This window comes from Macrobrachium rosenbergii, chromosome 6 (genome assembly GCF_040412425.1).
Source record: "Macrobrachium rosenbergii isolate ZJJX-2024 chromosome 6, ASM4041242v1, whole genome shotgun sequence".
Taxonomy (NCBI): domain Eukaryota; kingdom Metazoa; phylum Arthropoda; class Malacostraca; order Decapoda; family Palaemonidae; genus Macrobrachium; species Macrobrachium rosenbergii.
Window position 1 is genome coordinate 15,874,695 of NC_089746.1, and position 17,500 is coordinate 15,892,194.

The 17,500-nt window shown below is 36.8% G+C and overlaps 1 protein-coding gene across 1 annotated transcript in view; it reads right to left on the reverse strand.

The window, feature by feature from the left end:
• Nucleotides 1–16,630, reverse strand: part of LOC136839225 (mucin-5AC-like) — a 288,209-nt gene extending 271,579 nt beyond the window's left edge. The window contains exon 1 of the mRNA XM_067104966.1: nt 16,414–16,630. Within this exon, the coding sequence (XP_066961067.1) occupies nt 16,414–16,467 (54 nt within the window). The 5' untranslated portion in view covers nt 16,468–16,630. The remainder of the gene's footprint in view (nt 1–16,413) is intronic.
• Between the last annotated feature and the right edge of the window lie 870 nt (nt 16,631–17,500).

Consider the following 17,500-nt stretch of genomic DNA (forward strand, 5'->3'; position numbering starts at 1 on the left):
ATAAGGTCATTCAGCACTGGAATGGAAATTGACAGTAAAAGGTTTGAAAGGCGTAACAGGAGAAAAACCTCGCAGTTGCACTATGAATCAATTGTTAAGAGAGGGTGGAAAGTAAGATGGAAGAAAGAGAATATGAAAGAAGGTACAGTCACAGGAACGAAAGAAGTTGCAGCTAGGGGCCGAAGGCACACTGCAAATAACCTTGAGTAATAATGCCTACAGTGCACCTCATGAGGTGCACTGACGGCACTGCACCCCCTACGGAGTTCAAAGTATATGGTGTTAATTAGGAAGAAATAAAAGGAGGTAAAGGGAAATATTTAAAAGAAGAGATCTCACTTATTAAAAGAGAAAAAAATAAATTAATAAATAGATAAAAATGTACCGGTATTAAAAGTGTAGTCTGTAGTATAGGGTCTTTGTTATTTATCAGAAAGGGCAGACCCTCAGAGTGTCTTTTAAATTACTTATCAGGAAAGGTAGACCCTCAGAGTGTCTGTTAAGTTACTTATCAGAAAGGCTAGACCCTCAGGGGGTTAACTATTAATCCCTGGAGTGTCTGTTAAATTACTTATCAGAAGGGCTAGACCCCTAGACTGTCTGTAAATTACTTATCAGAAAGGCTAGACCCCCAGAGTGTCTGTTAAGTTACTCATCAAAAAGGCTAGACCCCGGAGTGTCTGTTAAGTTACTTATCAGAAAGGCTAGACCCCCAGAGTGTCTGTTAAGTTACTTATCAGAAAGGCTAGACCCTCAGAGTGTCTATTAAGTTACTTATCAGAAAGGCTAGACCCCCAGAGTGTCTGTTAACCCCTAGAGTGTCTGTTAAGTTACTTATAAAGGCTAGACCCTCAGAGTGTCTGTTAAGTTACTTACCAGAAAGGCTAGACCCCAGAGTGTCTGTTAAGTTACTTATCAGAAGGCTAGACCTCAGAGTGTCTGTTAAGTTACTTATCAGAAAGGCTAGACCCTCAGAGTGTCTGTTAAGTTACTTATCAGAAAGGCTAGACCCCAGAGTGTCTGTTACGTTACTTATCAGAAAGGCTAGACCTCCAGAGTGTCTGTTATGTAAATTACTTAACAGAAGGGCTAGACCCCCAGAGTGTGTGTTAAATTAGGCTGGTTAGAATACACTTTTGAAAAGTGACTATATTGGAAATCCTTATACGAAATGCCTTCAATAAACTGAACAAAATAAACACGAGTTTATTAAACAATATCTCCTCCTCCCTGAACGCACTGAAATCATACAACTATGTCCCATACAGCGAATACCACCTGCATTATATGCAAATGCGTGATTTAATACACAGGGGCAGCGGTTAAGCAAAGACTGTGATTTTCGCTTATAAGAAGAAGGAGTTATTGCAATGACCAAAGGTTATGAAGTTTCTCATTTCGAATGAGGTACCTAAATAAGTTCTCAGCGTCCACAGTCACTGAAGATATTATACAGATAACATACATTACACATAGACACACATAATATTTATAGGCTATATATACATTATCATATAGCCTATATGTGTATGTGTATATATATATATATATATATATATATATATATATATATATATATATATATATATATATATATATATATATATATATATATATATTATATATATATATATAAAAACATATACATACGTAGACAGTTTGTTTTAAAAACAGGGCGATATTAATGAATAACTCCTACCATACAAATGACTCACGTATGCGTAATTATAATATGCAGGCCCATGTTTCGAAATTCTTTTCAAATCCCCAACTCTTTATTAAGAGCCTTCAAAACTTTTCTCTCTCTCTCTCTCTCTCTCTCTCTCTCTCTCTCTCTCTCTCTCTCTCTCCAAACACACGCACAAAGAAAAAACCTAAAAACAAAAATTAAAAAGCATTTGAGCCAGAACTCCTGTCAACTCTTTCAGACAGCCTCAGTGTACAGGCTAATATTACGACTTCATCGATAAACAATTAGCCTACCGTACATTGTTCATTAGGTTGTACATCAAATGGACATAAGTGGTGAAACTTTGATAAAACCAGTAATAATATGACGGAGAATTATTATTACAATAATTATTATTACATTAACAATATGAAGGAGTTTTATTATTAAGCTATGTCAAGGACCTGCATGCACAGAGCAACAAGATTTCATCAGCTCATGATTTCAGCTGGTACTGAGAGCACAAACAAACACACACATACACGTAGACATACACAAACACTTCCCATACCCTGTTAAAATAATGTGAAGGAGAATTATCAGTATGCCAAGGGCCTGCATGCACAAAACAACATCATTTCATCAGCTCATGATTTCAGCTAGTACTGAAAGCACAAACACATATATACAAACATACATGCACACACACACACACATGCCCTGTTTTCTGCTATCCCGACCAGCTCTCAAAGCAACGCCGACATGATACACAATATAAATTCGACTACAGACTCCAAGGGTACAAAAGGCGCGCGCGCGCGCAGACACACACACACAAAGGCAGCTCCGTCGTAATGCTTCAGTGCCCACCAGAATCCTGATAGTGGTTGGTATTGACTGAACGAACAAGAGGGTCATCAAATGGCTCAAGAAATTCATCTCTCTCTCTCTCTCTCTCTAAGGAAATCACTGCCCAGTGAAATGTAAAATAACCCAGGGTAATTGCATCCATCTGTGGTCAGGGTCACTGCAAAGACGAGTCTGTCTGGCTGTCTCCTCAAGAGCTTACTGCAGTAGACCCGATCTGTGGTTAGGGTCACTTCAAAGAAGAGTCTGTGTGGCTGATTCTCTGTCTTTATGTCTTTCTGTCTGTCTCCTCAAGAACTTCCTGCAGTAGACTCAATCTGTGGTCAGGGTCATTGCAAAGAAGAGCAGGTCTGTCTGTCTGTCTGCCTCCTCAAGACCTGACAGCAGCAACCCGAGCAGGTCTAAAGCAGGTCAGATTTCGTGCAGGATGGAATTGCCAGAACTCGACGCCTGGCCCGAGATAGGAACAACAACAGCGGTAATGACGATGACGACGACAACAACAATGACGGTTTGAGGACGGAAATAGAAATAGAAGAGAAAGAACGAGGCACTCTAATAATAGCCTCGCAGATATTGTTTCAAGAGGCATAAATAGCCTGACGCAGCAGTTTAGAGGATTTTAACCTTTCGTCTTTTATTTATGGAAGTTATTCAGTTGGACAGCGTAAGGCTGCCAGCTAAGATTAAGACTAGGTTACACCATGTCCAGAACTTTGTAGTCCTACTTTAGGTGATTCAAAGATTCCATTTTCTTACAGCAAGACCATATTAAATACCCTGACGCAGAAATCTGAACGATTTATTTACTAAATGAACCAATGGTTTAGCGTTAGGTTACCAGCAAAGATTAAGACCACACCATGTCCAGAACTTTGTACGGTAGTCTTACATTATAGGTAAAACGATTCAGAGACTCCTTCATTTCCTTGTACAGTAGTAAGACAACCTGGCCAGCTTCAAATAAATGATTTAATAATATATGCGGCACGCAGTCTGCCTTAACAATGAAGGAAAATTCATGAATAATGAAAATATTGTGCCTCTTCATGACTTCACTTCGATCGTCATGCGCTACATCTATAAATATACAGTAGATGGTTTACGTAACTCTCTCTCTCTCTCTCTCTCTCTCTCTCTCTCTCTCTCTCTCTCTCTCTCTCTCTCTCTATATATATATATATATATATATATATATATATATATATATATATTATATATTTATACATGTATTTCATATAGGCCTAGATAGATGGATAGATAAACAGATACAAAGAAACTAACAAAAACATAATATATAACGACTGAACGACAATATCCTATAAATACCAAAGAATAACAGACATACTACGAAACAGACAGATCCAGCATATGCAAAAAAAAAAAAAATCTCAAACAAAACAGTCATAGCAGGGTATTCAGAAAGAGCAACAATCCGGAGGAAAGTGAAAACAAGTAAAAAATGCGCTGAAGTTTCTTTGGCGCAGTCGAGTTTTCTGTACAGCATATAATCAAGGCCACCAAAAATATACCTATGTTTCGGTGGTCTCGGTATAGGCTTATGCTGTATGAGCCGTGGCCCATGAAACTTTAACCACGGCCCGGTGGTGACCTGTCCTAAATCGTTGCTAGACGCACGATTATGGCCAACTTTTACCTTAAAAAAAAAAACTGAGGCTAGAGGGCTGCAATTTGGTATGTTTGATGATTGGAGGGTGGATGATCAACATACCAATTTGCAGCCCTCCAGCCTCGGCAGTTTTTAAGATCTGAGGGCGGACAGAAAAAGTGCGGACAGAAAAAAGTGCGGACGAACAGACAAAGCCGGCACAATAGTTTCCTTTTACAGAAAACTAAAAAGCCAAACCTCAACATTAACCCCACATAAATCCAAGATTACAGAAATCCCAGAATATTAATCTCCTCAGAATAACTCAGAAATCCGAACAGGAAACAATGCAATTGGAATACCTTACAGGTACACATAAACAGAGAGAGAGAGAGAGAGAGAGAGAGAGAGAGAGAGAGAGAGAGAGAGAGAGAGAGAGAGAAGCTGGAATACCTTACAGGTACACACACACACACACACACAAAAAATTGGAATACCTTACAGGTACACACTCGGAGAGAGAGAGAGAGAGAGAGAGAGAGAGAGAGAGAGAGAGAGAGAGAGAGAGAGAGAGAGAACGCAGTGGAAACAACTACTACACACAGCTCCTACTCCTGTATATTGAAGGGGATCGACCATTCCACTGCAATGTATCGATGGGGAGGGGAAAAAAAAGTAAGCTAACATTGGTCGGTTGTTGCATCCCATATCCCCTCAAATCGGGTCCCCCTTGGTCATTCTTGCAACGCGCTTGCAAAACGGGTCGACTGTTTTGTTCGTGTCCTCAGAAGCAGCAGCAATTGCTCTGGGGAATATACATGCACTATATATACATATATATACATATATATATATATATATATATATATATATATATATATATATATATATATATATATATATATATATATATATATATATATATATATATACACATACATACATACATACACACACACACACACACACACACACATATATATATATATATATATATATATATATATATATATATATATATATATATATATATATATATTATATATATATATACTGTGTATGTACGTATGTATGTACAGTATGTACATATATTCCCCAGAGAAATTACACACACACACACACACACACATATATATATATATATATATATATATATATATATATATATATATATATGCATGTATGTAGTATGTATCTATAATTATAGCTTTCCTACAACCTAACGGATGGGCCCCGTGGGAAAGGTAACCAAACTTGCTTAGCTAGTTCTTTCGATATTTGCAACTGATAGTAGAAGACTAATTTCTTATCCTACCAAAAACCAGGCAGAACTGATATTAGCAAGGAACTTTGATGTCTATCAATAGGAATGTATAGTATTGTTTATTATAAAGTTTACGAATTTTTAAGACATCAAAAATATTTAATAAGGAAATTGTCTAGAAGTGGATGAAACGGTTCAGTCCAGAGTATTTTGACAAGCATGTGTAATTAAAACATTTATGTTAGCCTACATGAACTGAAATTTATGCAGTAGGCATTTATAAGTTTATTACCGTACGTCTTAAATGCTTATGGAAGGGTTTGCATATGTAGGCTACAATAAGCAGTTCGTTGTATTAAATGCTTATGTAAGATTGTACACATGTACAGCAGGCCTATGTAGCATGTCTGCAGGTTTTTTGAATGCACAGTAATCTATATAATTAAATTATCTAAACTGATTCATCAATCCACGGACAAGCTAGCTCATAGCTAGTTCATACATGCTGAACACGTATTTAAGCGTATATATAAGTATGCAACATGAATACACTCATGCACTGGATATTCACATTTACGTCATCTGTCAGTACTAACCGCCATCTGATCACGCGAGAACAAACAACAGAAGAAAAACATGAATCAAGATAATGGAAAGAAAATCGCGATAAGTAATCCTAAAAACCAGTGGCCCGCAGAGGCCATTCACTGTCTCCTCAGATTAAAAACCTTTCCTTATAATCCAAGAAGAATAAGAGACAAAAAAAAAATTATCCAGAGACAATGTATACCGTTTCAGAGGTCTCCTCCTCCCTAACCCCCATCTCCCTATCCCCCTCCGTCCTACCTCTCCCCCTCCCGCCTACCTCTCCTCCCACCTCCCTCCTCCCCTCGGGGGGGATTAGGACTTATCTATTACCATACGCAACTGCATTAGGCTCGTGCATTGGGCCATGGTCAGGCCTAACGCCGGTTTTAAATTGAAAAGCTCTCCCCGTCTGTCTGTCTGTATGTCTTACTCGTTCTTTTCTGTCCCTCGCCCTTCCGGATCTCTCTGTCTGTCTGTCTCCCTCATTCTTCTACGTATCTGTCTATTCTATCCATACTGCCAAAATCGAGGCGTTAAATATTTATTGATTATAGGCCATATATTCTTTCTCTCCTTGATCTATCTGTCTCTCTTCCGTATTCGTCTCCACATCTTTCTATCTTTCAATATTGACAAATTAAGGCGTTATATAATTATTCTTTATAAATAGTTATATATTTGATCTTTATAACTATTCTTTCGCTCCCTGGTCTATTTGTCAGTCTGAATGTGTCTTCCTCATTCTTCTCTATTTATCTATCTCCTATCTATCTATCTATCTATCTATCCATATTTACCAAATCGAGAATTATACAAATTTTGACCATAAAATACATCGGACATCCCCTTAAAAATATAATTTTGAATAATATCCAAATCAAACTACTGAAGGCACAAACTAAAAAAGAAAGATTACGGCCAAATCGAATGGCTATTTTAAAAAGAGGGAATAAAAAAGTTATATAGGCCTACATTTTGATTATAAAATATATCAGGCATCCCCTTAAAAATATTATCATTTTGAATGATATCTAAATTAAATTACAGAACCAATAAATTAAATAAAAGAGAGAATAGCCAAATCGAAGTCCTATCACAAAATATCAAAAAAGAAAAACCAAAAAAATGAAAAACAAGTAGCCTACTCAACGAATGAACTAAAAAAAAAAAGAGAGAGTACGACCAAATCGAAGGCCTATTACAAAAGAAAAAAAAGATAAAAAAATGAATAGCAAGGGACGCGGCCCCCCTCGGAATAAGGACACATCCACGCCATCTTTTGGCGGCTGAGGAAACCGTGCGCAAAATAATCTCCCGAACCCCCGAGGCAGACAGCCATCGAATTTCTTAAAGCACTCCAACCATTATGGAAGGATGATGATGAAGACACGACTCAGAGGAATAGGGTTTTTTTATAGTTTTTTTTTTTTTTGCTTCTGTTTACGTGCTATCAGGCAAATTTTGCGAGGTTGCGCATGCGCGTATGTGTGATTGAGTGCTTCCTTGTGTAAGATAAAGACAGAAAGAAGGATAAGCAATTAACTGGATGATGTTGACGGAGACACGACTGAGGAAAATTTATTTATTTATTTATTTATTTTTTGTTTGCGTTGGGTCAGGTAAAACAAAATTCTCGAGCGTGTGTGTGTGTGTGTGTGTGCGCGCGTGTGTGTGTGTGCGCGCGCGCTTGCTTAAGATAAAGATAAGCACTCCAACCATTACAGAAGGACGATGATGTTGATGATGAAGACACGACTCAAAGGAAAAAAAAATTTTTTTTTTTTTTTTGCTTTTGTTTGCGTGGGGTCAGGCAAAACAGTCCGCGAGCAAGAAGCGCGTGCGTTCGTGTGACTGACTGCTTACTTGCTTGTGTACGACAGAGTCAGAAAGATGCACACTAAGGAATTAACATCCAGCTCTATCCGTTAAGGAGGAAAGTTGAAAGTCCAAAAATCACTTACAAAAACATTTATGTTACTGAAAAGAGCAAGCACGCGCGTGCGTTTGAGTTATTGATTGCTTGCTTGCCTGTGTAAGATACAGAGAGAAATATGCATAAGCAATTAACATCCAATCCTACAAGTAAAGGTGAACAGTTGAAAGTCCAAAAAATCACTTACCAACAAAAAAAAGTCAATAGGTTCCTGGGATGATTCATAAAGCAATTTGAGAAAACAAACACAAAAATTAACGGAATACCATGAGAGGAAAAGGAGCGGATCGGAGCGGAGCAGAGAGAGAGAGAGAGAGAGAGAGAGAGAGAGAGAGAGAGAGAGAGAGAGAGAGAGAGAGAGAAGCTGGCAGTTGGCTCGCTGAGGTTCCTCCCAAAAATGAATTATTTCGAAAAGCCATCGACTTCAAGACGCCCAAGAGGGACTTACTCATATCTCTCTCTCTCTCTATACTCATATGTTATTAATTTCATAAAGATACCCAATTGCCCTGTGTAACCAAAGCTCCAGAAAGGTAAATGGGATGACTGTATATATATCAGTTTTAAGCCTGTGTGAGAGAGAGAGAGAGAGAGAGAGAGAGAGAGAGAGAGAGAGAGAGAGAGAGAGAGAGAGAGAGAGAGAGGCAAATGTGATGATAGTGTGTACTTGCTTTAAATCAGTGAGAGAGAGAGAGAGAGAGAGAGAGAGAGAGAGAGAGAGAGAGAGAGAGAGAGAGCGCTAGTAGTCCACCAAGCCAAATAATGCAAATAAATTTGAAGAGCAGGCGATTCCGACGAATTAAAACCCGGCTCCCTATTAATTTATGTACATTTAATAGCGAAGAGTAGGCTAGGCTACGCGTATACGACTCGCATAAAGTACACGAACACTGCATTTAATCTAATATAATTCACTGCCTCAGTCAAACACAATGATATAACGCCGGGCCTTTCGCGTTAAAGCTGAAATTTACTTATTACAAGAGTGGCGAAGTCTATTTGCATAAGAGCGTAATTAATAATCAAATGTAATACATGTCATGAACGAGTATTTTGATTTCCATCGCTAGGATTACTATGCAACGATGTTTATCCAGCAGTGCTGGAGCGAAACGAGAATTCGCTTGCTCAGGAAAAGTTGAGCGATTCGCTCGTTGCAACAAGGAATCGCTTGGCGATTGCAGGTTGCAAGATTGTGAGGTGGCGGTATGAACACTGATTAATATTTTTTTATACACAAACACACAAACCCACACAACCACACACACACACATACTCGTATATATAGCCTATGTGTATATATACAGGCCTATAGGCCTATATATATATATATATATATATATATATATATATATATATATATATATATATATATATATATATATATATATATATATATATATATACATACATATAATGTGTATATATATATATATATATATATACATACATATAATGTGTGTATGTATATAGCCTATGTATATATATGGCATTATTTGGAGGCTATCTTTTTCTTTAGACTTGGAATCAGTCTATACTTCTTTCTATCGTCAGGCAAGCTTCTCAGGAATAATTTTCTTTTTTTTATTCAAGAGAAGCTTGCCTATTCCTAAGAAGCTTGTCTGAAGAGAAAAAGAAGTATAGACTGATTCAAAGTTTAAATAAAAAGATAATCCCTGAAAATAAGTCTATATACATATATATATATATATATATATGTATGTATGTATATAAAATATATAGCCTATGGCAGTAATCTATGCTATTTGTTAAGGCTTAGTGGGTTTATATAGTCATACATTTGGTGAGGACGATCCCAGAAGGTAACTCGTATAAAACGTCTACACAAATAGGCTAACCAAGTATTTTAAGGACAAAACCGATTTTGGTAAAAAAAAAAAAAAAAAAAAAAAAAAACTAACAGGCTGTCTATTCGGGCGAAAGGATATCTATCCTACAGATGAAAAACAACAGACATAAAAAAAATCCGCACCTGTCCCAAGCCAGAGAAAATAAAAACCTCTTACCTGGAATTTTCTGAGAAAGCAACTCTCTATAAAAATGAAAAGGTTTCGAGAATCTTACAGCAGGGTTCCGTACTCAGCAGTACGTTAAAATAAAAAACAAAACAAAAAATAAAGTATCAGATGAACCAGGCGTCCACGGATATTAATCCTTCTTGGTTCAGTGTTTCACAGCCTTGTAGTGGTCACAGCTATTATTGATCTAATCACCTCAAGGTCACGGAGAGCTAAAATAAACTTGAAAATTTCTTATGACGGTTGACTGAAATATTGTAATCCGCGTTGAGATTACGTCATCCATACAGATTTCGTTAATACGATTGAATTAAAACCTTTATAAGTGTAAATCTACCTTTTTGATGATTTACCTTGATCTAGGCATATTCATTAATATCTTCTTTCTGTGGTCTTTTTCCACATGAATAAAACTTGTTCTTCTCATGAATGAGGAGACATTCCATGTTTCTTTTATATAATTTTTTTAACCTATTTTCAATTATAATAACAAAAACATAACCATCTCTTTACAACTATCTGCCAGAGACACATTTATAAGTTTCTTTTAGAAGGATATTTTACCCTTTTTAGTTTTCTGAAAAGAAAACTACTGTGCCGGCTTTGCCTGTCCGTCCACACTTTTTTCTGTCCGCCCTCAGATCTTAAAAACTACTGAGGCTAGAGGGCTGAAAATCGAAATGTTGATCTAGCCTCAGTAATTTTTATTTTAGTTAAGGTTAAAGTTAGCCATAATCGTGCTTCTGGCAACGATATAGGCCATGCCACCACCGGGCCGTAGTTAAAGTTTCATGGGCCGCGGCTCATACAGCATTATGCAGAGACCACAGAAAGATAGATCTATTTTCGGTGGCCTTGATTATACGCTGTACAGAAAACTCGACTGCGTGAAGAAACTTCGGCGCATTTTTCACTTGTTGAATTCTGATAACAATAACATCACCAACTCTTCACAATTAGCCTATCCGGTGTTCAGGGACATTTATAAGTTTCTTTCAAAAGAATATTTTACCCATTTGAAATTCTGGCAACAATAATATAACCAACTCTTTATGATTATTTGTAACTCAGGCACATTTATAAGTTACTTTCATAAGAATGATTTACCATTTTTGAATTCTGATAGCAATAATGCAACCATCAAAACATCTCTTTGCAATTACTATCCGGCGCACAGGGACATTTGTAATCTTCTTTCCTATGAATATTTTACCCTTTTTGAACTCTGGAAACAGTATATAATGCAACCAAAATTTCAAAATTAATTGCCTCTCAGGGACATTTATAATTTTCTTTTATAAGAATATTAACCCATTTTTGAGCTCTGGTAACAGTAATGCAACCATCTCTTCCCAATTATTTGTCACTCTGACACAAACATATAGGCTATACATCTCTTTGCAATAATTTTGTGCACAGGGACATTTATAAGAATGTTTTACCTTGTTTGAATTCTGATAACAATAATATACGGTAGCCAAAGTTCCAAAATTATTTGACACTCAAACACAAACACATAGCCTACATCTCTTTGCAATAATTTTTGTGCACAGGGACATTTATAAGAATATTTTACCCTGTTTGAATTCTGTTAACAATAATACAATCAAAATTCCAAAGTTGTTTGACACTCAGACACAAACACATGCCTACGCCAGTGTTGCTAATTATGCAGCCAACCCTAAGCAACGCCACGCCTCCTGTGACAGATCCCTAATCATAAAGTTTCCCCAAGTCCCCACTTAACTGCATCAGGCGCTGCTTAATACTCTGACCTACAGGAAATAGGACCCCTTAAAAGGGTAATGGTGGGGGGGGTCAATTCACCGCCCCCACCCCGAAGAAATTTTAGGATAGAACTTATTACGCGAAATGAGAGAGAGAGAGAGAGAGAGAGAGAGAGAGAGAGAGAGAGAGAGATAGAGAGAGAGAGAATTAAAGTTGTGTCTCATATTAAGGAGATTATGAGTCGGCTGGTATTGTTATGAAGAACAAGATTTGATTGATTTATGGTTCCTTAAACTGGCGTCACAACGTCCAGGTTTGAAGTACTACAGGGTTAATAACAGTGAATGAATAACAAAATCAGAAAGAAATAAAGCCCAAATAACATGATAACAATAAGATAACAGTGACCTAAGATACTCTAAATAGTGTTGAATAAAAAGGCGGATTTAGGCTCATTTTAAACCCACCTTCCTCAGAGATATATATCTACGAATAGAGAAGTCCTGGGAGGGGGGGGAGGTTAATGATCTCTAAGGAAAAGGAGTGGGGGAGGGAGGATTAGTGATTAAGGGGAAGGCCAAGGAGCCATGGGGTGAGAGTTTAAAGGTTAAGTGGTATCCTGCACCCAAAGGAAACCTTATGGTTGCATCCTTCCAGGATATTCCAGTTATCAAAAAGAGTAATACTTCCGCGGAGAGATTAGGCTATAATGTGTAGTAGAGTCAGGGCGTGAGAAAATTTTATAATATTCTCTCTCTCTCTCTCTCAGAAGAGAAGAGAAGCAACTCTCTCTCTCTCTCTCTCTCTCTCTCTCTCTCTCTCAGCCAAGAGAGGAGAACCGACCACCACTCGTGCAATTTTATATCCTTTAAAAAGTTTCACACAACCCAACAAAGTCGCTAACGACTCATCTTTCCCCCCTCCACCTGCATATATGCAAGTGGGGGGGGGAAGCAGGGGGATGGGGTAAAAATGCATAGGCGATGGGGTAGTGGTTCTGGTGGTGGCGTGGGGGAGGGGGGTTGGTTAAAAATGCATGGAGGTTGGTGGGGGTGGTTAGGTGTGAGGTGGCATATGATGCTGGCTGGTTAAGATGAGAAGGTGGTGGGTGGGTGGGGATGAGGAAGGGGGAAGGGGAGGGGATTGGAAGGACGAGGGGAGGGGAAGGGGAGGAGGCTGATAAGAGTATAGGGCAACTCAGAGCGCGAGTAAATATCTCATATTCTTTACGTCCTTGAATGGGACACCCCCAACATCCCCACCCCGAAATTTTCGCACCCAAAACTTAGCCCCCCCCCCCAGAATAAAACAGACAGAAGACAAGAGAGAATAAAGGAAAAAGATATGAAAAAATAAAAAAAATAAATCTCACTTGGGGAAGAAAGACGAGGCAAGAGCAATAATAAGCTCCCTTGGTGCAATTCCCGAAGGTGCTTTGCCTGACATTGTAATCTAAGCACGACATTCTTATGCACATATATACACTCACTGAATGGAGAGAGAGAGAGAGAAAGAAATAAAACTATATTCTTAGAGATGAGAACATGTCTACAGCTACTGGAGATTTAGCCTATATCTTAATCGTATTATTATTAGTTTCAAACGAAACTAATAATAATAATAACAATAATAATAATAACAACAACAACGACGACAACATCAACAACAAAAAATGTACCATAACGATTTTGAATCAGTTTAGGCTATGAGCTGTTCTCAGCTTTCGTATCCCAGAATTCGAGGTCAAATCGTATGTATCCAGTTGCCAAAAAAAAAAGGGAAAAAAAAAGGGAAAAAATACGACCCAGGTTCACTGGCAATGAAATGTATTAATGATACATGTATCATGTATCCCTGTCAAATTAAACAGATTTGAAAACGAGCCCCCTTGGGTGCAGGCGGTGGGTGGATGGCCTGTTATATATTATTTTACCGGACCTGTTAGCGGTGTGTTATTATACGTTTAGCCTAGGTGGATTTCAGTAAGGTCATTTCTTAATGTGTATGTATTTATTATGTATATATATATATATATATATATATATATATATATATATATATATATACGAGTATATATATATATATGTCTGTATTTACACAAATTAATTATAATTCCTTTAACATCCCTTTAATTCTGTAATGTATATATAATATATAATATATATGTGTGTGTAAACTATTTATAATCTTGTAAAAAATCTAAGTAATTCCTTTAATAAATTTAAAATTCCTTTAATTTTGTAAAAAAAAAAAATTATTTAATTCCTTTAGCCTAATGTTATATACTTATATATTGAAAACAGATATCCCCTCTCCATATAGGTATCTCAACTTTCAGATTTTAAATACAGGAAAGAAACTGGTAGAAGTATCAAACGTAAGATTAAAAAAAATAATTAAATAAACAGATTACCCAATGCCCAAGAACAGGCCCAGCCCATTAGGCTATAATGCCCACTAAAACTAACAGCAGCTACAATAATAATCACCAACATGAGCGAAATTAATTCAATGTTTGGCTGCATTAATGCATCAAACAATGTTCCCCCAATCTACTCACCAACAAAAAAAAATTATTAATAAAAAAAAAATTATAATGGCCATTACTAACAGCGATGCTGCCATTTTCACGAGATCAAAAATTGCATCACCGGATCACTCCACATTCAACTCGATTATCATAATCATCGTCAGCCGCTGCGCAAAACGTCGTTAGTATATTAAAACCAAAGATATATATGAAGCAATACACTTACCAATGAAGTCAAATTAGTCGAATTCATCAGCATCACTCTCATTAATATTTGGCAAAGCCTGTGTGTGGCCAGCGAATTCATCTCGTGTCAGTGATGCTGGGATGGGGAGTGGGTGGGAGATGGGAAGGGGAGGGGAGGGAGTCTGTCAGAAATGACGTTAACCCGGGCCAAATTGAATTCATCTTAAGACGAATAATGATATTAACGCTATTAGGTGCGCCCAAAGTGAATACAGAATATCGCCACTTGAGGCAATTACGGATTGATCTGGGGCAAAAGCATTTTGGAGGCCGGTATGATGCTACGTTTGTCTCGCTTTAGCAATTACATATATGTGATTTTAGACTCATTTACTTGTGTATGTACACATAAATACATACATTCATTCATACATACATGAATGAATGTATGTATTTATGTGTACATGCACAAGAAAATGAGTATATATATATATATATATATATATATATATATATATATATATATATATATATATATAATTCGTATGGGTAGGTATGTGGATGGATGGTAAAACCACTAAACATTCTGACAAGTACGAGTATATATGGCCAATTTTTAAAAATTTTTAACCAACATAACGTGCATAATTTTTTTTCCATTTATTACACAATTATAATGTTATAACCCCACGTTAATTACTCTAATCAAGGTATGGCTGGAACACAACTAATCTGTGGGTTTACTTTTTCATAGATTCCTTCAAAAAAGTTGTCCAAGTGGTCATTCATTCCATAAGAAAAACGTAAAGGAAAATAATTTCGAAGATAAGACTCACAATTCATGGTATAGTATTTTAGGTGCATTTAATGGTACTAGTTTGCACGTGCATAAATTTATCATAAAACAATGATAGAAACGAAAACTTTGCTTGGGCATATGGTGCCATCACTTGGGGGATACTGTAATTACTGTACTTATCCACGAATTACTTGTACCAACGAAATGCTTTTACTTTTTAATAAGTGTTAAATTATCTCTCAGGCGCACTCAACAGTAAGTTACGTTTTAATACATGTTAAACTATCTCTCAGACACTCTTAAGAGATGTTACTTTTTAGTAAATGTTGAACTATCTCTCAGATCTTCTCAACAGAAATTACTCTTTAATAAATGTTAAACTATCTCTCAAACACTCTCAACAGAAGTTACTTCTTAATAAATGCTAATCTCTCAGGTACTCTCAAAAAGGTTACTTTTGAATAAATCTTAAACAATCTCTCAGACGCTCTCAATAGAAGTTACCTTTTACTAAATGTTGAACTATTTCTCAGATACCTTAAGACAAGTTCAGCCTTCATTTTATAGCAGCAATTCTAAACCATTCATGCACTCTCAAAAAAGCATAAAAAACACGAGTTTTAGTAAAATTTTGTGCAGTCCCTCTAGATTTAGTACAATTTAGTACAATCCCAGGCCGGATGCGTACACACCAAATTACGTCCACCTGGGATGTGGAACAAGTCACGCACCAGGGCGCACTTTGTCAAATTTCCCACGGTGCACATTTATTTTTCCCCCTCCTTCCCCTCCCAACCCCCATCCTCCTTCCGTTATAAACATCTACGATTATTCTAATACTCTTCTACGTACATACCTTCATTCCATCTAGGTGTGTGCGTGTATATATATATATATATATATATATATATATATATATATATATATATATATATATATATATATATATATTATGGAAACTTTCTCTCTCTTTGTATATATGTGTGTGAAACAACTCTCTCTCTCTCATATATATATATATATATATATATATATATATATATATATATATATATATATATATATATATATATATATATACATACACACACAGTATGTATGTGGAAAGTAATCTCCCTCTCTCCCTGCAAGATATAATTCCTTCCATCTTGTCGTACACGTTACAAACATCTAGGCTATTATCATTACAACTCCTACATACCTTCTTTCCATCTCGGTATTTCAGGGCACCTTCGATGAGCGTATTATCAACCATAGTTATATCACCAAGGTCACATATTTTTCATGAGGAAAAAAAAAACACTACACACACCACTCTCGCAAATCAAACTTTTTCCCCTACTACTTGCGGGCCACTGAGAAAACCTCCCACTGTCGCAGACAGACAGACCTTACTTCACACGCCACAACTGGACACTGAGATAACTTCAACGCTGCCACGGCGACTCGACCCCGCGAAGCATCTCGCGTCGCCTGCCAGATGTACGATACGGTCCGGCGGCCTTCCTCCTCCTGATGGCGATGATGATGATGATCCATTGACTGACTGACTGACTGACTGTTGGACTTAAGACTTGACTGATTGGACTGTTACTGGTTTTTCTGTTTTTGACTATTTGGTTTAACATGGCGGACTTGCAGTCTGTTGGACTGTCTATTATATGGCAGGATTGGATGTTTAATTGTGATTGATAGATAGGTAACGGGAATGAGTATAGTTTATTGATATATATATATATATATATATATATATATATATATATATATATATATATATATATATATATATATATATATAATAATGTGTGTGTGTGTGTGTAAGCTAGAACATTCCATCAGGTTTCTTATAAAAGAAAATAGTCGTTCTCACGGCTACTGTGTATCGCGCGGAGTGACTATATTATAGTCCCATTCCTTTGTACGTCAGTTGTTTTATATTGTTACTACGGCATTTTGGGAAGTATCAGAAAATTTTGGCAATTCTGGTTAGAGTGCTCTCTCTCTCTCTCTCTCTCTCTCTCTCTCTCTCTCTCTCTCTCTCTCTCTCTCAAATGATTAGCTGTTAATAAGTCTAATGTTCACTGATTTAGACCGTAGTTGGGGATTTAAACGCTGTTATTCCAGTTGACCGTAATTCATGCAAGTAAAATTAAGGGAACACAAAGGAAGTGAATAAATGTGTGAAAGCAAAGGGTGGAGGGTAAAAAGGGAAGAAGTGGAATATAAAGGAGAAAAAAGAAAAAATCAAAGAAAAAAGGAGGAAGTCAGTTTATTGGACTAACGCTGAA